The following is a 22569-nucleotide window of genomic DNA, read 5'->3' as shown; positions in this document are numbered from 1 at the left end:
GCGTTTTCTTTTATTTTCGTTATTGCTCCGACTGTAGGACCCATCATAGCTTTTGCTTCATCTGTGCACACATCTATGCAGTTAGACCATGAAACTTCATTAGTCCTTAAAAATCATCCAATAGATGGAATATTTCAGCATCTGTTGTGTTGGCAGGTAGTGATCTGCACAATAAGAGATCCTCCTCAAAACGTCCAGAATATTCTTAACGGACAAAAGCCAGTAAAATTGCTAATCCTGCAACATCAGTGGATTCATCTTTCTGCAGAGAAAATGATTTGTGTTGGATGAGAGAAACAAGAGTGTCTTTCACATCATTTGACATGTCAACAATGCGTCTCTTGACAGTATTGTTTGATAATGGCACCGAAGATACAAGCTTTACTGCCTTTTCGTCTAGCATGCAAGAAACAATATCACTAATACACGGCTTTGAGATTTTATGCAATGGTATGAGCTTTGCCTGTTTTTGCCACTCGATAACTGACCAAGAAAGACGACTTTAATGAATTAACATTAATTATTTTTGCTTGAGTTTTCATGCAATGCTGAGAAGCAGCTAGTTCAGCACTCTTCCTTTTGAAAAAATCGATGTCTTTAGCCTGGAAATCCAGAGGGACTCGTGCACAAATTACACACTGAGCTTTACCCTCCTTTGTCTCCATAAAGCCCATTTCTAAATAGCTTTCGTTGTACTTACGCTTCTTGGTCATTCCACTTCCACACGATATTGCAACCAATGGAGTACTTGCAGCGTTTTCACATAATAAATCCGGATGTGGAGCTTTTTGTGATTGTTCTTCCTTTGGTCGTCCTCCCTCTTTATTAATTTCAACTGGAAACTTCCCTTGTTGTGAAGGCGATGGAGAAACTGCACCCTTCTTCAATGATCCTGACTTCAGCCACCGATCCATGTTAGACATAATAAACTGGTCAAAGATCGACTTATGAAATAGGTAGTGCACTGACAAAGCAAGTTTAACATTTAATGATGCCTGGGGCCGCATACGTGCCAACGAGCGCTGTAATTGATTGACGAAGCTCGCTCCGCACATGTGTAAAAGGTTTCAGCGCATCTAGGGCCATGAGCCTGTATTGTTACAAAACAGTCGATCAGAGAAGCCGCATTCTCTGGCACTAAACTGTGTATGCGTTCTCACTCAGGAACCGCAAAGGCTGCTTGGGAATACGACCTGAACTAAGAGTACACATGTTTTTCACACGAAAAAAAGTGATGAATTTGATTTTCACATTTTTATTCAATAATTTTACTCATTATTTTACACAATTTGGTGAAAGGTGGCCGCAGACCCCCTAGAAAGAGCCAGCGGACCCCTAAGGGGCCCCCGGACCACACACTGTGAAGCCCTGCTGTAAACCGTGCACACACAATATTTGTAAATATGACACGTCGACTGCCGCGCACATAGCAATCGATGTTTCGTGACCAGGCCCCAGTGTTACGCATTAGGCTCTGCTGTGCTACCGACTTGCACATGGCGTCACACATAGGGCTCTTCTGTGACATCATGGAAGTCAATGTGTTAACACACAAACTGGAATTAAACAGTATATACTTAAAGTCCTTGATCAATATGCACATTATTATAATGAACCAGTTACACTTGGTTGTTGCTCCAAAGTCCTTTCATCACCTTGTTTTCAGCATTTGGAGCATCTTTATCCTTCATCTAGCTATATGTTTTAGACATGGAATTGCAAGAAGGTAATGAGAATGTGGAGAGACAGGTGGTTTCCTCTTATACAGGTGACTGAGTGAGTTGTCTTTCCTCTTCAGCCTTCCGCAATCTATATCCCTCTCTCTCCTCCTCGGGGAAGGAACCATTAATTTTAAAGCTAGGATATCGTACGTACATTCATATATGTATTCTGACAGTACTAATACTCTTCACATGCACATGAATTCACCAGAAATCCTGCTTCATAATTTTATATTTTTCTTGGGAGAATTTTCCTTTTGATACGATTGCGCTTTATTCTGTTTAGTATCTGCCCCTGTGCACTAGGGGGAGAAAAACTGTGCTTCAAATTTGTTTTCCTGCTCCAATTGTTTCTAGTGAAACATCTGGTTAGTATCTACTATATTGTACATCTAATGTTGGTACGTAATGCCAACAGGACCAGTCAGCAACAAGTAACTGTCAGCACCTTTTCAGTAGGTATTACACAAATTGTAAAATATATATACAACTGTAATTTTTCCTTCACTATTGTGGCTAGGACTTGGATTGAACAATGGAAACTCCGATGCTGCCGGTATGTGTGCAAGTGGTGTGCTTGCTTGTGTGGATGAATGTGTGCGTTTTCCTTTTTTGACAGTCTGTGGCTGACAGCTAATGTGTAAGTGTCTTTTAGTTCTGCTTTTCTGCAAGTTCAACATGTCATCTTTACAGTAAGTAAGAATCTTATCTTTTCCTTACATTGTAGGAACAACATTATTAATTTTTCAATATTAACAAGTTGACTGCCGCGAGGCTGCAAGTGGTAAAGCAGAGCCATCTGGTGTGGCTGCCAGTGGCCCCACAGCAGTCAGAGAGTTAAAAAGAATATTGCTGAGTAGTTTCAGTATAAAATTACATGCAGCACAGATGATTATAGTTCATCTGAGCCCATTCTTTGTCTTCCTCTTTCTAAAAACAAGATGAACAAGAGTTCAGTTTTAGTATGCCACTGACGTAGATCAGACACATTTGCTTTCTTGTTTGCCATTAGTCGTACACTGATGTACTGATGCTTCAATCCACCATTATATGGAAGTTTACAGATACAGTGGCATGCGTAATAATAATATAAATACTATGGTGAAATCATTCTTCTAGATAGCATACCAGTGAATTAGTGCGAGAAAAATGATATACAATAAATAATAGGTAAAAATCAAACTTCAGTGTTTCGTGAATTTTATTAAGTAATCATACCTGCAAAACAGATAGTGAGCAGTAGCAATACAATGAAAAGGATTTGTAGAAAGGCACAATGAAAAGACTGTCTGAAAGTTAGCTTTCAGCCAACAAGGCCTCTGTCAAAAATAGACAATGTAAACACACACACACACACACTCTCTCTCTCTCTCTCTCTCTCTCTCTCTCTGGCAGCTAGAGCCAGAGCCTGGCTCCAGCTGCCAGAGACTGTGTCTAATTTTGACGAAGGACTTTTATTCCATCCTGGATTTTCCATTGTTAGGCAATGAATAGTGGAACTTTACTATCAAGAAGGAACCAATATGCATACATACCCATCAGAGGAACAGACTGTTAAAGATGGTGTGCCCAAGGTTATATTCTGGTCCAGTCTTGTTCCTGTTGTTTGTCAATGAGCTACCCCATCCCAAACATGTATAAAATTTGCATACAAATCAACACTGTGATAAAGAGGTAAGAGTGTAGGTGAACTGGAGAACAAAATCAAACCATTCGTGTCACAGCACTGATTGGTTCCCCCGAAACAGTCTTATAAATACAGAAAAGATAGCAACTACACATTTACATAGTGCACAAAGCATACACAGTTCAGACCCGCTGTTCTAGACGCTGCACTGTAGGGCACAAACATCCCCAGCTCACTTGGTGGCAGGTGTAGTCATTGTAGGCTACCCACCAGGAGAGAGAATTGCACACATTCTGTGGATGTGCAACGTATATGGTCAATCCTGGCTGTGTGCACTCAGCCGGTGCAAAACGATTCTGTAGGCTGACCGACTGCTAGCACATTGGCTGTTTGCCCACAGGCACTTGGCTGCCCACCAGTGAGCATGCAAACTGGAACAACCTGCTTTAAGCCTTACTGTAATACTATCTGGTAAATAATTAGACAGTGTAAACAGCACTATATTTCCTGGAATACTGGTCCAAGAAAATTTAAAGTGGGTCAAGCATGTAATCTTCAAAAATGAAAAAAAAGTACCATTTGCTACTGTGTGAAAATTCTTACTGGCTGCATGACAACAAATGGTAAAATGTATACACTACACATAGATGCAATCATTGTTTATGAGCTCACTTGCCAGCAGAAGTTGCTTTATTTACAATAAAAAGAATTGCAAGGACTATAGAAAACGTTACTTTTAGCGTTCATGCAAGCCACTATGTAAGAATCTGTAAATTCTACCACTATATTGTTTATACATTCTCACACTTAAATCTTTCATTACAAAATAATGGACACTGAAGACCAACTAGTGTATCGATACAAAACAGTTCATAATTCTAACACGTGACAGAAAATGGAACTGCGTAGTGAATAAGCGAATCAAAACTGAGGCAAAATGGACCTCTACTAGCAGGGAAGAAACTTTACCAGGTACCACATTACATTACAACACAAAAAAATGTAAAGTTTTTTAAATCGGCTGTAAAAATGTCTTTTAAGTTAATTGTATTACAAAGATACATTTTTACAGCCAATTTAAAATAATTTACATTTTTTGTGTTTTAATGTAATGTGATACCGGGTAAAGTTTCTTCTCTGCTAGTAGAGGTCCATTTTGCCTCAGTTTTGATTTGCTTATCCACTAAGCAGTACTATTTTGTGTCACGTGTTAGAATTATGAACTGTTTCTTTTTGATACACTAGTTGCTCTTCAGTGTCCATTATTATTGTAATACAATGTTGTTGAATATACACTAAAGTGACAAAAGTCACAGGCTACCTTGTAATATCATGTTGTACCTCCTTTTGCTTGGCGCAATACAGCAACTCAACACGGCTAGGACTCAATAAGTTGTTGGAAGTCCACTAGAGATATATTGAGCCATTCTGCCTCTATAGCCGCCCATAATTGCAAAATTGTTGCCAGTGCACAAACTGGCCTCTCGATTATGTCCCATAAATGCCTGATGGGATTCATGTCAAGTGATCTGGGTGGCCAAATCATTCACTCAAATTGTACAGAATGTTTTTCAAGAGAGTTGTGAACAATTGTGGCCCCATGACATGATGCATTGTCATCATTAAAAAGCCCACCGTTGTTTGGGAACATGATGTCCATAAATTGCTGCAAATGATCTCCACGTATCCGAACATTCAAAGCACCCAGTCCATTCCGGGTACACACTGCCCACACCATTATTGAGCCTTCACCACCTTGCACAGTATCTTGTTGACTGCTCGGGTCCACGGCTTCCTGGGGTCTGCACGACACTCAAACCCTACCATCAGCTCTAACCAACTGAAAACAGAAATCCTCTGACTAGCCCATTGTTTTCCAGTCATCTAGGATCCAACTGATACAGTCACAAGCTCAGGAGAGGTGCTGTGGTGATGTCGTGCTGTCACCAAAGGCACTCGTGTTAGTCATCTGTTACCATAGCTCATTAACAGCTAATTTTGCTGCACTGTCCTAACGGATACATTCCTCGTACATCACACATTGAGTTCTGTGATCATTTTGTGCGGTGCTGCTCGTCTGTTAGCATTCACAACTTCACGTAAATGTCGCTGCTCTTGGTCGTTAAGCGTACGCCGACAGCCACTGGGCTGTTCATGGTAGGAGGTAATGCTTGAAATTTGGTATTCTTGGCACACTTTTGACTCCACGGATTTTGGAATATTGACTTCAGAAATGGAATGTCTCATGTGTCTAGCTCCAGCTTCCATTCTGCATTTGAAGCCTGTTTATTCCCATCATGCAGCCATAATCACTTTGAAAACCTTTCCACATACATCACACCTTAGGACAATTGACAGCTGTCAATGCACAGCCCTGTTACACTGTTACAAAAATATCATGTATATGTAACAGATATTCAATTGTAATTAAGATATCTAACCTTAGCAATGTAAGGAACAGACAGATTGCTACTCACTGTAAAGGTGACACCGGGTTGCTGACAGGCACAACGAAAAGACAAGTTATCTTTATGGTGAGTAGCAATCTATATTTTCCTTATATCATCGATATATGAACCGGGAGTTTTCACTATCTAAACTTAGTATAGTCATAAATAATGACTTGTCCAATATCTGAGAGAGTATGTGAGAGATTTACTGGAACAAATAAAATAGATACATATAAAATAAGAGCTTTTTGTTCCCAGATGCACATCCTGGATAAAATTAACTGTTTATAACATTCTAAGCCCTGAAGCAAAGAGAGATGCCACATGGTCATAAAAATGAAATGATCATATGGCATTGTCGGCCGGAAGGCCCCATTTGGGGGAGTTCGGCCTCCGTATTACAAGTCCTTTTTAGGTGACGCCACATCGGCGACTTGCAAGTCAATGATGGTGGACACACAACACCCAGTCCCCTGCCGGAATTGAACCCGGGCCCCCTGTGTGGTAGGTGGTAAAGCTACCGCTACACTATGGATGCGGACACAGGAATTATTTAACAGGACTTCATCATACATAATTTACTACGAAATACAAGTAAGAATGCTATAACATGTATGACGAGTATCTATGTTTGCTAAACATAGAGTGTGCTTTGTATTATATGAATACATACCACATATATAGTTTATAACTGAGAATTGCTGTTATTTCTGATCTGTTTTAAATGTTAAGTAAAACCCCTTTGCATGTGCTTTGAGAATGTACAGAGCAATCGCTGGAAATTACTCTCTCCTGGATCATTTCTTTCTTTATTTTTTTTTTATTTTCAATGAGCGCATCAATCTGCATGGCAGCTTTCACAATTTTTATTGCCATGCCTTGGAATCAGACAATCCTCCCCACCTCTCCTAAATTAGTACTCCACTGTTCACCCAAGCTATGCAACATCCTAGTCCACTCCTATGCCAGCACTCCCAATCCGCAGGGATATAATACCTGTGGAAGACACAGGTGCGAGTCCTGTCCAATTCACTCACACAGCAAATCCTACTGTAGTCCTGTTATACGTTTACCCTATCCTGTCACCGGCAGGGCCACCTGTGAAAGCAACTATGTGATATACCGGCTCTACTGCAATTTCTGCACAGCATTTTAAGTGGGCACTAACCAACTGTCCACCAGAATGACTATCCGCCACCAAACTGTGGCCAACAGCAGAGTTGCCCATTCAGTTGCACAACGTGCTGCTCGAGCACAACGTGCCCACAATACTGCTTCACAATCTGTGCCCTCTGGATCATTGCCCCAACACCAGATGCCTGAACTACATGGATGGAATTTATCCTTACAATGTATCCTTTGTTCCCCTAATCCTTTTGGTCTCAGTCTCAGTTAAACCACTGCACTCACACCTTGCGCCCAATAGTGTACATTTCCTCTGCCCTGCCACCCCTCTCCAACCCACTCCTCCTGATCACGCATCACGCAAACTCACTGGCTCCAATGCCCATGTGTCACATTTCTCTCCTGCACACCTGCTGCGTCCTTCCAAGCCATCACCCACCTTTCCCTCATCCTCGCACTTCATGTCTTCCTCCACCCATCCCATCTGATGCACCCCTCACCCCAATCTGTCAAACTGCAGTCTTGGCAATACTTGTTCAGCTGCACAATCCACCTGATGCACCCTTCACCCCAATCTATCTGTCGAACTGCAGTCTTGGCCATGTATGTTCAGCCGGTAGTGTGTGTGTGAAGTCCCAAAACAAGTTAAGAAAATTTTAGCTATTGCCATCCAACAAAATCAGAATCAGCACAGTGCCATCATCCACCAATGCTGTTTGTAGTGTGTGTGAGTGTGAATGCCACCTGTCCAATGCTTCCTATGTAAACACTAAGCTAGAAAGAACATTCTTCTTCTGCCTGCTATGGTTCCACTTGTAGTCTACCACAAACATTGCAATGTGCACAATAAAAAATATTGCACTCCCTTTCCAGATATAGAATGCAATTTTCAATTAGCAGTGCAAAAGATGAAATAATGAACAACCAGTTCATTACAGATTCAGCACCTCACTTCACCTTCTTCTTCTTACACAGATTTTTATGATACAATCACCACAAGAATGCAGTAAATCTCACAATACTTCCAAATTTATTCACCGACTGCAAATTCCTTGACATGAGCTGTATTAGGTACCCAAAAGTGACACACGAAAATTTGTGCAGATCAGGACTCAGATCCAGATTTCCCACATACTGAGAGCAGTCACTTTAACCACTTCAGCTAACCATGCATGCTCCTCAGACCGATCGTGTTTGTTCTTTCTGACAAGCATGTAAATATGACAATATGTTAAGTTGCAGGCAGGCATAATTAAAAGACACTTATATAAGGCTTTCAGCCACAGCCTTCATCAGCAAAAGAAAAACACACATCATTCAGCCACACAAGCAAGAACACCTCATCTCCAGAGACACTGGAGTTGGCAGTCTTGTGTATGAGGTATGCTTGCTTGTGTATATGAATGGTACGCGTTTCTCTTATCCTGATAAAGGCTGTGACCAAAAGCTTTACATAAGTGTCTTTTAATTATGTCTGTCTGCAACTTAACATGTTATTTACGGTACGTATCAATCTGTCTTTCCCTATATTGTTGATCTTCCTACCTGGAGTTTCCATTGTTGCAATATCACAATAGTCAATATTAGACATCGTCATCTGTATATGGCACTGTTAATATTGCAACCTCATGCCAGTGTCACTTACAGTACTACTAAACAACTATGGCATGTATACGAGACATTCTGACAATTATGTCACATTTCTGCCAACCATCAAAGTGGTTGCAATACTCATCTCATACAGTTCATGTTTTAATAACTTACCGTATTGACTCGAAATTCAAGGGGAGAGAAAAGTTTTAGGCCGCACCTCCAAATTGAAACAAAGTTGGTCCATTGTAAGATGAGACACAGTTTAGGTCGAATGAATGACGATACAGCTACAGTAGTTTGGTTCGAGTCGTAAGCTTAGCAGTTAAGTTTTACCAGGCAGTCATTGCTATGCGTCAGGCGCTCCGTCAGTATTTATACGGGTACCCTTCCTTTTTCACGTGCTTCGTCTGGTTGTTTGAATCGCTTGCTTATTTTTCTTCGATCTGATAAGCGCCTTTCTCTTTTTATAGGGGTTTATGTCACTCTAAGCTGAAAGTGCATTACTGTACTGTGTCATGCACTGTTTGTCGCATTCTGATAGTGAGTGTTTATGGCCTGTCACTGCTCGCGGCATGGCCGCTTACAATTAAAAAAGAGAGAGAGAAGAATCGTCTCATTAGCGTAACAATGGCAAGAGACTGCTATTTGTTGTTACTTACACTGCTGCTTTCTTTGCTAATGATCAACAAGAACCAAATAATATACTGCGTATGATAGAAGTTCTGAACGAGAGTTCAGCGGAAATTTTTCTCCGTTTGAAAATCTTTGCAGACGCCTCTTTAGTACATATTATTCTGCACAGAAATTAGAGTCCTCTTAGATTTAAAAATCTAGTCAATTGCTGTGCTTCATTTCTGACTGTATCACTATTAGGCATAAGAATAATACAAATATAAACATGACATGGTATGTATATTCTTCCGCAATTGCTGTTGTCTCACTCTAGTTTCGTAGTTTATTAGGCAGACAGGATTTAAATGCGATAGCAGCAAACACGAAACAATACATGGCAAAATGTTTATATTCGTATTATTCTTGTGGTGAAGAGAAAACTGCATGTGATTCACAGTTCATAAAGGTTCCTATTAGCAACCATCTCTTCTCACAGGAAGGAAAAAATTCAGAACATAGAGTTGGCGGCAGAAATTAGTTGTGGCAGCACCTACCAACATTTTTCAGAACTTCTGCTTACTTTGCACTCGATTCTAAGCCGCAGGCGGTTTTTTTGGATTACAAAAAAATCAGAAAAAAGTGCGGCTTAGATTCGAGTAAATACGGTAAATACGGTAAATGTGAGAAACTTCTGGAAGTACAAAAATTCTAGAGATCAAAACTAACAAACTCCATTTTATTTTACAATAGCATAATATTACTGTACAGTGAAGTTTTCTACATTGAAGATACTGATTATATAGGTGAGTTTTTGAAGCCCCTGGAGGCGTAGTCTGCAGGCACTTGTCTATCGGACAACTTAGGATATTCTGGGTCTCCGGGAACGACGCGCTTGCGGCTGACAAGTACTCTCCAGCCTCCTTTCCTTGTCCAATCCTGAAACAGACCAGGAATCACACTGTATCCAGATTTATGAATGATGACAATTAAGTAATACTATGCGATGCTGACTGCCAATCAAAAGGAAATTATTAGTGACTAAAGTAGAGCACCTTGCAAATTGTACCAAACATTCTTCACATAACAGAAGTGTTCCCAGGTGAACAGTTGGGTATCCAACGGGCACAATATTTCGGCAAGTGACCACATTGCCATCATCAGGCGCCATCATCTCGTTCGCACCAGATGATGCAATGTGGTCACTTGCCGAAATATTGTGCCTGTTGGACACTAACAACCGTCTGTTCACTCGTGAACTCTTTTGTCATGAAGTACACTGGGAGAAATTGAACCACATTCTTCACATAATTATGAGAACCAAAATATAATAAATATAAAAAAAATCCAACAGGTACTTTCACCTACACTTCATCTGAACATCTACTGATGAGCAAGCTACAATTAATGGAACTGTTGAAGGAAAACACATCATAGATGTCTGTTGCCCAAGAATTTTAATCTTTAAGGAAGATTAGGGTGTAATGTCTGACTGGCAATGAGTTTATTATTAACGGAGCCAACATTCAGACTGAGGAAGGAAATTCTGCTCTACAATTCCATCACTCAGCTTTGACCAATGACGTTACACTGGATCCAAAGATGCAACACACACAAGATTTCACAATGGCGACCAACACTCATAAAAGTTCTCATGAGAAAAAGTAATCAAAAATTATAGAATTGCAGAAATTCTTAATAATAAATATAAACTAATGGGACAACCACCGGAAAATGGGCTTCTGGCTGGTAAGTTACCATAAGACCCTCAGAATCACAGTATCAGTAAAATATATGAAACAACAAACAGGAGACAAACATAGCTAAAAATCACAAAAATAATGAAATACAGAAACAACAACTAGAATTAAGCTATATAGCTCAAGTACAAAGAGCAACATGAAAGAAATTAAATCCCAGAAGAAATTGCACTACACTGTAAAAAAAGTAAAAAAAATAAAAATGAAACGTGGAACTGAAAATTTGAATTGAGCTGTACATCTGAAGTAAACAGAGCAGTGAGGGTCTAGGAATGAAATAAAATTCTATAAGTAATCATGCCACATAAAAAGAGTCAAATATTTGTGAAAACAAAAATTTTAAATAAGACTGCTGATCATTTCACTCGTAGCAACATAAGCTGTGCTCTTAGATTTCTGCCTGACCCCCACTCTCGGAAATTGCAACAAATTCAAAATAAACAGAATAGTTTATACCAGTTTCTAAGACAACCACAGCCTACATTTAGAAACAGGTCCCAGAGTCTGAAGCACTCAAGAAAAGCAGTGAAGCTCAAATAATACTAGGTACAGAAAGCTATTTGAAACCTGAAACTGCTAGCAGTGACATTTTTGGGGAAAATTTAAGTGTACATCAAAAGGACAGCCAAATTGGAAATGTACGTGGTTGTCACAGTACATAAAAAACTCAAATCCACTGAGAGAGAAATTGAAGCTGCATATGAGATTGATTGGGAAAGACTCAGTATCAGGGGTGGGCAATAAAATTGTAATTGGATCCTTTACCTCCCACCAGACTCATTTCCTGATGTAACCCATAACAGAGAAAACCTCAGTTCACTTGTACACAAGTTTCCCAATCACACTGTAATCACTGATGGAGACTTTCATCACCCAAAAATTAATAGGGGAAATTAAAATTTTGCTAGTGATAGGTGTGATAAGACACCATGTGAAACTTTACTAAATACCTTTTCTGAAAACTACCTAGAATAGGTGGTTAAGAACCCCAATCATGATGAAAATATACTGGATCTAATGGAAACAAATAGACCTGTACTCTTTGATAATGTCCACATCAAAACTGCTATCAGTGACCATGACACAGTTGTGGCAACAATGATTACCAAAGTACAACTAAAACAAGCAGAAAGATATATATGTTCAGTAAACTAGATAAAAAATCAGAATGTCTTATCCCAATGACCTTGACTTCTAGCACAGGTCAGCAGCATGTACAGGCACTCTGGCTCAAGTTTAAAAGAATGGTTGCCCACGCACTGGATAGTTATGTAACCAGTAAAATAGTTCATAATGGGAGGGAACATCCATGGTATACAGTCACCGTAAAGAAATGTATAAAGAAATAACTTCCTGGCAAATTAAAACTGTGTGCTGGACCGAGACTCGAACTCGGGACCTTTGCCTTTCATGGGCAAGTGCTCTACCGACTGAGCTATCCAGGCAAGTGCTCTACCGAATGGGCTATCCAGGAAAGTGCTCCACCGAATGGGCTATCCAGGCAAGTGCTCCACCGACTGCGCTATCCAGGCAAGTGCTCCACCGACTGCGCTATCCAGGCAAGTGCTCCACCGACTGCGCTATCCAGGCAAGTGCTCCACCGACTGCGCTATCCAGGCAAGTGCTCTACCGACTGGGCTATCCAGGCAAGTGCTCTACCGACTGGGCTATCCAGGCAAGTGCTCTACCGACTGGGCTATCCAGGCAAGTGCTCTACCGACTGGGCTATCCAAGCAAGTGCTCTACCGACTGGGCTATCCAAGCAAGTGCTCTACCGACTGGGCTATCCAAGCAAGTGCTCTACCGACTGGGCTATCCAAGCAAGTGCTCTACCGACTGGGCTATCCAAGCAAGTGCTCTACCGACTGCGCTATCCAAGCAAGTGCTCTACCGACTGCGCTATCCAAGCAAGTGCTCTACCGACTGCGCTATCCAAGCAAGTGCTCTACCGACTGAGCTATCCAAGCACAACTCACGCCCCATCCTCACAGCTTTAATTCCGCCAGTACCTCATCTCCTACCTTCCAAGCTTCTGTGAAGTCGGTAGAGCACTTGCCCGTGAAAGGCAAAGGCCCCGAGTTTGGGTCTCGGTCCGGCACACAGTTTTAATCTGCCAGGAAGTTTCGTATCAGCGCACACTCCGCTGCAGAGTGAGAATCTCATTCTGGTCTAAAAAATAGATTACTGCATAATAGGTGTAAAACAAGGCGAAGGGTTGCAGACAGAGAGGTGGTGAATGAAATGCGCTTGGCTGTCAAGAGAGCAATGTGTGATGCCTTCAATGACTACTGCAATAAGAATATTGTCAAATGACATTTCACAAAATCCAAAGAAATTCTGTTTGTATGTAAAGGCTGTTAGTGGCAGCAAAGTTAATGTCCATTCCCTAGTAAATGAGATAGGAACCAAAATTAAGAGTAGTAAAGCAAACGCTGTACTCAGTTTTCAAATGTTCCTTTACAAAGGAAAACACAGGAGAATTGCCCCAATTTAATCCTTGTACCGGGACATTGAATGCATAAAGAGAAGGGCAGCAAAAATGGTCACAGGTTTGTTTAATCCATGGGAGGGTGTCAGAGATACTGAAGGAACTGAAATGGCAGACTCTTGAAGACACATGGAAACTATCCCAAGAAATTCTATTAACAAAGTTCCAAGAACCGTCTTTAAATGATTACTCTAGGGGTGTACTACAACCTGCTACATGTCGCTCACACAGGGATTGTGAGGATAGGATTAGAATAATTACTGCACGCACAGAGGCATTCAAACAATCATTCTCCCCAAGCACCATATGTTAATAGAACAGGAAGAAACCGCAATAACTGGCAGAATGGCATGTACCTTCTGCCATGCACCTCACAGTGGTTTGCAGAGTATAGATGTAGACCACTTATATTCTTTGCAGTGTAAACTCATGATATTACACATGATGATGTGGCTCAAAGCTGAGAACTGGATTCCCACACTAGAACTTACCCAGGAAATTAGACTTGCACTTTCCAAAGGCAAAAATCTGTCTCTAAGAATTTAACGGAAACCACAGAAAACCTAAATGATCTGATGGAGATTTGAACAGTCATTCCCTCAAATGTGGGTCCAGTGTCTCAGCACCAAGATAATTTTATGTGGCATGATTAGAACCTTCAGGGCATCTCTTACATCGAATCACATGTCCTTAGAGAATCAACATTAAAATTTGTATACTACAAGAGCCATATACTACTACTACTACTACTACTACTACTACTACTAATAATAATAATAATAATAATAATAATATGCTAATGAATATTATAAATTTAAGAAACGTCTATCCTAATAACATTGTTTTCAGCAATTTCCTCGTTACATACTTGTCAAACATAATGGTATGTAACAGAAATGTGTAGCAGCAATTCAAAAGGAATCAATGTAGAGACGAGGTAGGCCTGTCTGACATGGAACAAGATATAACAGCACAAGATTAACAGGTGAGATAGAAGGAAGAAAATAGAAACAGAAAGGGATGAGAATAGTGCAGATAGACTGTAGTGGAAATGATTTATAAAAGCATAACACTGTGAGGATGAAATCCTTTTGTTCTTGGTATGTTAAATGCTGTGACAACTATGAAAAAATTATGGAGGCAAGTACCAACTTTTGAGCCTCACCTCTGAGGACAACGATACACCCCAAAAGTTCACCACCAGAGCTGACCCCTCCACCCCAACGCTTTTACTACAAAAGGCAGCTATCCGTATTTTTAACTCTTGCTCCAGTCTGATACAAAATAATTTATTACATGTTTTACATCTGTTTTCTCTCTCCCTTTCTCTATGGCTTAAGCAATGTATATGCCCTGATTAACAAATCGGCACCTGAATAATTGAGCGAGTTGTTACCTTTAAACAGTCAATGAATCATGACACCAGAAGTCAGGGTACAGTGATCCACTATGATAAACTGCATCCAGAAAAAAAACATTATTTAAAGCAATATAATTACTTCTTGCAATGTTGATACGTTTTCATTTCATTGATGCTTCACAAATTGGAACAAGTTCCAGATGTAAAGCACTCTTGATCCAATTATATTATGCTGCCAGCATTCACAATACCCTTTCCTTCTTAAATATATTCTCATATGAAACAAGCTCTGAGCAATAATCTGTTCTAGTATGTTTATCCCATTGAAACTTTTCACAGTTTGGATACCAGTTTATCCATTGTGATGTGGTGAGTCATTGGACAGCACAAGCTGGGTTGACACTGTAAACAAATCTCTGCTGCCTCTTATCAAATCCCAATTCAACAATGCATTGGCAAGGATTTCCACATTATACTTTGTGTCCTTTCTTCAGGTAATATTCTGTCACAATAATATGACCTGTTGTCTGTAATTCACATGGCGTGTTCAATACAGCTTCTTCACACTGTTGGATTAGCCTTAACACACCCACAACCTACCTCTGGAGAGGTCTGAACTCTGGCACTTCACCTGTAGAAAGGAGACACACTGCACCAGTACCAGTTGCCATCACTTTGATTCTAGGCAATACAAACCGAGAAGCTCTTACTTGCACATGCTACTGTGAAAGACTGGGGGTTACCTCATGTGTGTATTTCAGTAAAAATAATACAGACAGACATATACTTAGGTTACAACATAAGGAAAAATTGCAAAAATTGTGCTGAAAATGTGTGCCACATACTGGTCATGACTGTGCAAACCTTCTTAACAAGGAAATATAGGATCTCTAGAATTTTAACCAAATCGAGCCAATCTTCAAATATGAACACTCTTTGAAAAAAATTAAGTTTATTCACATTTACTGTGAAGAAAGGAAATACTTTTGCAGGGGACACACCAAGACGATGATTCCTCCACAGAACTGAAGTGCACAGCAAAACAGGGGGAAAAAAAAGATTACCAAGACAAATTGTTTGTAATGATTCAGCGGGACTAGTGCAGCAGGGGATACAACCCGTCGGCTTTGGACAATGACGTCACAAGTGGCCAATCGAGAAGCGATTCTTCTTAGTGTTGTAGCTCCCTTCAGTGGCTGATAAGTGTTTTTTGACTTTTTAAAAAAAAATCTCACGAGATAGAATAAACAGATCCACTTTATTAAGCAATCAGTAAAAAAACTAAACTGAAACATAACAGCAAAAGCGAAAATGGCAAACTGCTCTCTGGCGGCTTGTGACGTCCGTGTCCAAAGCCGACGGGTTGTATCCCCTGCTGCACTAGACCCGATTCAGCTGTAGGTTTGTTCAGTGTCTGATATGGATGAGTCTGGGACTTTCATAAGACATCTGGGTCAAATACACACATTTTAAATTTTTAAGTCCTTTAATGACTTTGGAAGATGATGGAAGCCACGAACTGAAGTTCATCCAACATTGCATCTCAAGGGCACTTTTTCCACATACACTTGCACATTTTATTTATTGAGCATGAAGTCAACCTCTGAATTCTATTGTGGAGGTAATAATCCATATAAAAGGGATGTAATGAATGCCATAACTTTTTGTTTTCTTAAGTAAGTGGCCCAAGGTCCCATTACTGCCAAGTGTTAGAATTTCACCTCTGGAAATGCTTGTTAATATGAAAAATCTCAAACTCAATTGTGGTTCAGAATCCACATGGAAGTGTAGGTCCCCTTATAACTGACTTAAATAAGTCTGTTCAAAAGTCTGAGTACGACGACGACATGTCACCTCCGATAGGGCTATGGTTAAGAAAGCATTGCAGCTATCAAACAAACCTTTGAGTCAATGACAGTTTTATCTTTTAACTTCAGTATAAATTAATTTTCTGTGCATTTAAGGTTACACAACGTATAAAGAAGATAACTTTTCCTTGTTTAGTGGAGCAGAACATTCACATATCAATACATGGCTGCTGAGTACATAATACTTCAGAGATTAAACTGAGAAGCAATTTACAAGTTCTGTTCAGAATAGCAAATCAGTGTTACACTGTGCACTCCCCTCTTTCATTCTCTCTCCTCTTCTAAAACCCGATGGCATGCAAATGTAACTATATTGAGCAAACAAAAATTTCAAACGCTGAGCAATGCCATGTCAATTGATTAACATCAGTTACCAAACCATTTAACGAGCAAAGTGTAATGGGTATAGCAGCTAGAAAACTTACGTTTGCATTGTATTTGAAGTAGTACGTCGTTGCATATATGGCGAACAACGATATAAAGACTTTTCCGGTGACGTACCGTGCAATCTGCGCTCGGCGCTCTCCCTACAAATAAACAAACAATACAATGTTTTGGGAACATTCTAAATGAGGTTATCACAACTACACTATTAACACTCACAATAGTAGGCTTAAGAGCATTAAATATAACGTCCAATGGCTTTCTGTACGCCCTTCGAATAGGATTCATTAACTCTCGTTCCAATTCGGGTACACGCCTGGGTTCGTTAGGAGACAGTATTTGATCTTGCAACCATTGTTTTCTCCATGCTCTTTCCTCATTTGTCATACCCACTAGTCTCTCTCTTTCGCGGACCATACGGCCCGCAATGGGCATTGGCTTTACACCACCCGTGTCTGAGGCCATTATTCTTATTTTCTTAATAACCTTTTAGAGTTAATAAGCTACCCCAGCCAGCCGACTTCTTGAGTTCTTCGTGTAGGACAGGTTACCTATTACGTCGATAGTTACACCATATACACATAATGTATCGATAGCAAAATTTTATCCTAGCTGGCTAGTCGATAGTTCGACCGTGTATCGACAGTACGTCGTATCTCGAGGGATTTGGTAGTCAATTTTTACTGTTTTTCGTCTCGACCCGACCAAGATGTTGACGGTCTGGTTGCATTTATAAAACACCAAAAACTGTAGCATGATTACATTTAGATCAACATAGTGAAATTCATGCCAGAGTGTACTTACGAACTGTTAGGGTATTTATCTTTTCCATTCGCTTACGGAGCGCGAGAAGATGGTTGGTTGGATTGTTGATTTGGGAGAGGGAACAAAACAGCGAGGTCATTGGTCCCATCGGATTAGGTAAGGTACAGATGGAAGTCAGCCGTGCCCTTTTCAAAGGAACCATCCCGGCATATGCCTGAAGCGCTTTAGGGAAATCACGGAAAACCTAAATCAGGATGGCCGGACGCGTGTTTGAACTGTCGTCCTCCCGAGTGCGAGTCCAGTGTGCTAACCACTGCGCCACCTCGATCGGTGCTCGAGAAGCATGAATGTATAAATGTCCCCGTGTGAGCTGTAATTAGGTTCCTCGTACTCCACCCTACACTGCAGAAATCTCTATGATCCCTCCAAACTCATTTCAGTTAGTTTCCCTCCTGGTGGAACCATGACTTCTCAAGGTCAACCCCTCCAAAACCTAGGCAATAATTGCAAGACGAACCACTGCCGAACTTTCCATCTATATGACAGCCACCTTACTATTTACGAGCATCCTGTCCACGTAACTAATACACTTTAATATTTTGCACTAACTCTTGAGTGGCAACTGACATGGAAACCTCACCTATGAACCACGCAACAGAAAGCTCAGAATAGAATAAAACTACTAACTGTTCAAACACCCCTCTACTATTCTCCACACCTCCAAAATCCCAATAGGACCCATCCTCTGTTATACAAATGTTGCGCAGGTATCAGCCCCACCAAAGTTCTCTACATTTCTCCGAACCCTCGAATGCCATTGCTCACTCCATCCATTTGCCTTACCCCACCTGGATCCTCTATCGCTCATCAAATTCTCACCCCTCCTTGCTCACACTGAACACCTCCAAGTCCCCTTTTCTATCCACAATCTTGATTCCAATAGCCTCACTGTCTCCCCTCTGATCACCATCCCTTGTATGCTACCGTGCTTTTACAAATCCATCCCACCATCCCTAAACCTACATGTACTCAATATCCTATCTCTATGCAACTTCAACCAACTCTCTGTCTCCCATACAATGACATTCACCCTGACATTTATCCCTCCCACCAACTTTAATTCTTCCCCATCTGTCCCACACCTCATCAAGGCTCCTCTTCCCACCTCCTGTCTTCCTGCTACCCACCCTGTTGTGTATGAGTTCATAAACAATATTAAGGAGAGGTGGGCTACACAGTGGTGTGGGAACTGTTGTCACAGGAAAACTGGACAGGATCAGAAACAATTATCACACAAAATATCACAGTAAACAGAAGATTCACTTAGCTTGTATTTCTTAAAGCATACTAAGACTCATTACAAATAATGCAGCAAAAATCAGAGTCCAGTTATCAATGTCAACAAGAATGAGGGTCTCTGTAGTAAGCCCAAATGACGGAGCCATGACTAGCGGCATTTTTGTAGTAACGTGTAGCAAAATGGCTCTGAGAGCAAGTGAGCTGAATCGCTGCTGCCGGCATTCTTATGCTGCAGTGGCAGAGGGTGCCTCGTAGTCCAGAGATGGTGGAGGTGTGACTCAGCGGGTGCTCACTATTGGGTACGCCAGATTCCGTGTGTCGCTGTCAGTATCACACGAAAATTTGAATTCCGTTGCTATGACACCCACGGAGAGGTATCAATACTTGATACCGTGCACCCCAACTCCTGCTTTCATCTCTATAGTTTTCTACCTATCAACTCCTATCTTTTTTACACACGCCCCTCAACCCTATGGGACGTAATTTCTTGTCTCAAATCCTTCTTTCCCATTGCAGGGCCCAGAGATTCTAAGTGAAAGTGCAGTGCTTTATCTTTGAAGAATTTAACCATTCTGCAATGTATTTTTGAATTGTGTATATTTTAGTTTTTTAGCTATCTCACTTTTGATTTTTAATTTAAAAAGAAAATAGTCGTAATGTGTTTTTACATGGACACCAACAAAATTCATCCTATTGATTGTTTTGAAAACTGTGTGTAACGTTTCTTTATAACATGTCATCCCATCTTGTTGTACTTTTAAAAATGCTCTTGGTGAAGTGAGTAATATTTTATAACTAACAACCTATCACCCGCCCAAATGGGATGAGGAGGATTAACTGACAATAAAGGAAAAAAAGAAAGTTGTTATCGGTGTAATATTGTCTTCTCAGTCTCTACACAAGCAATACATAGAGGGCAGTAGTTTATTCCTAAATTCTTTACTTACAACTGGTCTCCCAATTTTATAAGTAGGGTTTTTTGGGATAATTGGCATTTATCTCCAGGTGTTTGTCAGTACAGGATTTTAACTATTTCTGTGACATTTTCTTGTGAGTCAAACAAACCTATGATCACCTGCACTACTCTTCTCTCTATGCATCAAATATTATATGTTATTAGTCATGTCATCTGTTTTACCTTTTATTGAGCCTATGTGATCATATCCCCTACAAGCACATAGGTATTTACATGAGTTGTCTGATTCCAATTGGGACTCATTGATATTGTACTCATAGGATACTACCAATCTGAGTTTAGGGAAGTGCCAGTCTTTGCACCACTTTCAGATTTAAAGATCTGAGTGGTTATTACTATTAATATTATCGGTCAGGTTATTGATATATAACGTTATCACCTAGGGTTTCAACTACCTTCTCAGGTGCGTGCCTGAAGTCACCTCTATGTCTGTGGATAACTCTGCAACAAGATAACATGTTGTTTCATCCCTACCAAGAAATACTCAGTTCACTCACTACATATGTTGTTTGATACCTCAAACAGGCTTTCAGAAAGTTTAGAAATATTGTACCTACTGTCCTGCCTTGATTCGTGGCTTTCAGGATGCCATGTGATAGAAGTATGGGTTGGGGTTCATGTTACTGATGTTTTGAGAATCCGTGTTTGTTAGCATGGAGGAGGTGATTCTCTTTGAGATACCCCATTTCATTTGAGCTCAAAATATGTACCAATATTCTACAACAGATGTATATGAAAAATATTGGACAGTAGTTTTGTGATTCACTTCTGCTACCTTTCATTTAGTAAGGTTTGGCATGCACTTTTTTCCAGTTACTGTGCATGGTATATAGTTCAAGTGGTCTTCAGTATATTAAAGTTAAAAGAGGGGCTAAGTCAGCTGCACTTTCTGTGTAAAATGTAACAGAGATTCCATCAGGCCCTGGGGATTTGTTCAGTTTAAGCAATTTCAGCACCTCTCAAAGCCACTGACACTAACACCTGTAAGGTGATGTTGAGCGTGTAAAGAGAAGGGCAGCACAAACGGCCACAGATTTGTTTAATCCATGGGAGATTGTCACAGAGATACTGAAGGAACTGAACTGGAAGACTCTTGAATACAGACATAAACTATCCCGAGAAAGCCTACTAATAGAGCTTGAAGAATTGGCTTTAAATGATTACTCTAGGAATATACTGCAACACCCTACATATTGCTCACATAGGGATTGTGAGGATAAGGTTAGAATAATTACAGCACACACAGAGGCATTCAAACAATCATTCTTTCTGTGCTCCATACATTAATGGAACAGGAAGAAAACCTAATAACTGGTACAATTGGACATACCTTCTGCCATGCACCGCATAGTGGTTTGCAGAGTATAGATGTAGATGCAGAAGTTTTCTCTAAAGTTTTTGTTTACATCTAGGGGTAATTCTCATGGTCAGCAGCAAGATCTAATTAGAAGTTTATGTGTACTCTTGATATTGAGTCTTGCCCTGGAAACAATCTTACATGCAGCTTCAATTTTTGCCTCAGTGCATTTGAGTTTCCTGTCTGCTGTGAGAAGAACGGTCCTTCATCTTCCATTAGTCTGTGCTTCAGATGTGAACTTGGATTTACTCTAAAAATTTAATTGCTATCCATTTTAGGTTTTAACCAACTTTCTCCTCTGGAACATCCTCCTTTAGAAGAACAACATCATCCAGCTGAAGTCTTTCTGAACCTTTCATTCGGTGATATGCTTCACAGAAGTTTTTGAGGAGGATTAGGTACTCTTTCTACCACTTGTTGCAGAAGCATTCTACCACCTTCCGTTATCACTGAAATTCCTTGGAAAAGTACTTTCTAGTTTATAGTTCTTGAGCTGTGGGTAGTGGTGTGAGCTACTCAGCTGCAAGGAAATGTGCAGGCATCAGTAGCTCAGTTTCCTCTCCCCCTTGTGTAGGTGGTCTTGAATTTAGTGCTGCTTCTGTGCTGACCAGGACTGTGTCAGATCTCCTTTATCAGCGGCAATGCTTACTGCACCCATGACATTTGATAAGCCAAATGTGCCTCCTGGTGTAACTGATTCACTTTACCTGCTTAGTTGGCCCTGCTAATTGGTGCCTCTTCTCTCAGTTGCTGAAGCTAGCTGAAAAGCAGTTGAAATAATTCCAATAATGTAGTTCACAAAGTATATAGAGCTAAATTTGAGCCACTTTTAGTACCACTTTTGGTATGGTTGAAAGTTACTGTTTGTGGCCAGTACCAGTCTCACAAATTTTTGTTAAAAGCTAAAGGAAAATTACTTACTTCCCATAGTTAATGATCTTTCTATCCAGTTTTAATGCAGTAGATCTACCCTCAATGAAATAATTAGCAATTGTTTAATGTGGCAGAAAGGACAATCAGTATAAGTCACAATATTATTCACTATGTCTGGTGACAGAGTAACACACTGTTTTTCAGGTTGACGAGAAAACACTACAGTTAAATAAGATTGCACAGTAATCATATGTTCTGTTTAGTTAAAACTGTATATGGTGGCAATTAATCATCACAGTCCTGACAGCTTATCA

The 22569-nt window shown here is 40.3% G+C and overlaps 1 protein-coding gene and 1 non-coding gene across 2 annotated transcripts; both read right to left on the bottom strand.

Moving 5' to 3' along the window:
• Positions 1-9843: 9843 nt before the first annotated feature.
• On the bottom strand, positions 9844-17552 carry LOC126418696 (uncharacterized). The gene is made up of 3 exons (XM_050085591.1): positions 17205-17552; positions 17027-17128; positions 9844-10064 (listed from the first exon to the last, which is right to left on the bottom strand). Exons 1-3 carry the CDS (start codon positions 17448-17450, stop codon positions 9924-9926), a joined length of 489 nt encoding a protein of 162 aa, XP_049941548.1. The 5' UTR covers positions 17451-17552; the 3' UTR covers positions 9844-9923.
• Positions 12256-12330, bottom strand: Trnas-uga (transfer RNA serine (anticodon UGA)). The gene has a single exon. It is a non-coding gene; the product is annotated as a tRNA-Ser (tRNA).
• Positions 17553-22569: the final 5017 nt, after the last annotated feature.

The sequence above is a fragment of the Schistocerca serialis genome, chromosome 9, assembly GCF_023864345.2.
Source record: "Schistocerca serialis cubense isolate TAMUIC-IGC-003099 chromosome 9, iqSchSeri2.2, whole genome shotgun sequence".
Lineage (NCBI taxonomy): Eukaryota > Metazoa > Arthropoda > Insecta > Orthoptera > Acrididae > Schistocerca > Schistocerca serialis.
This window is presented reverse-complemented; position numbering and strand designations above follow the sequence as displayed.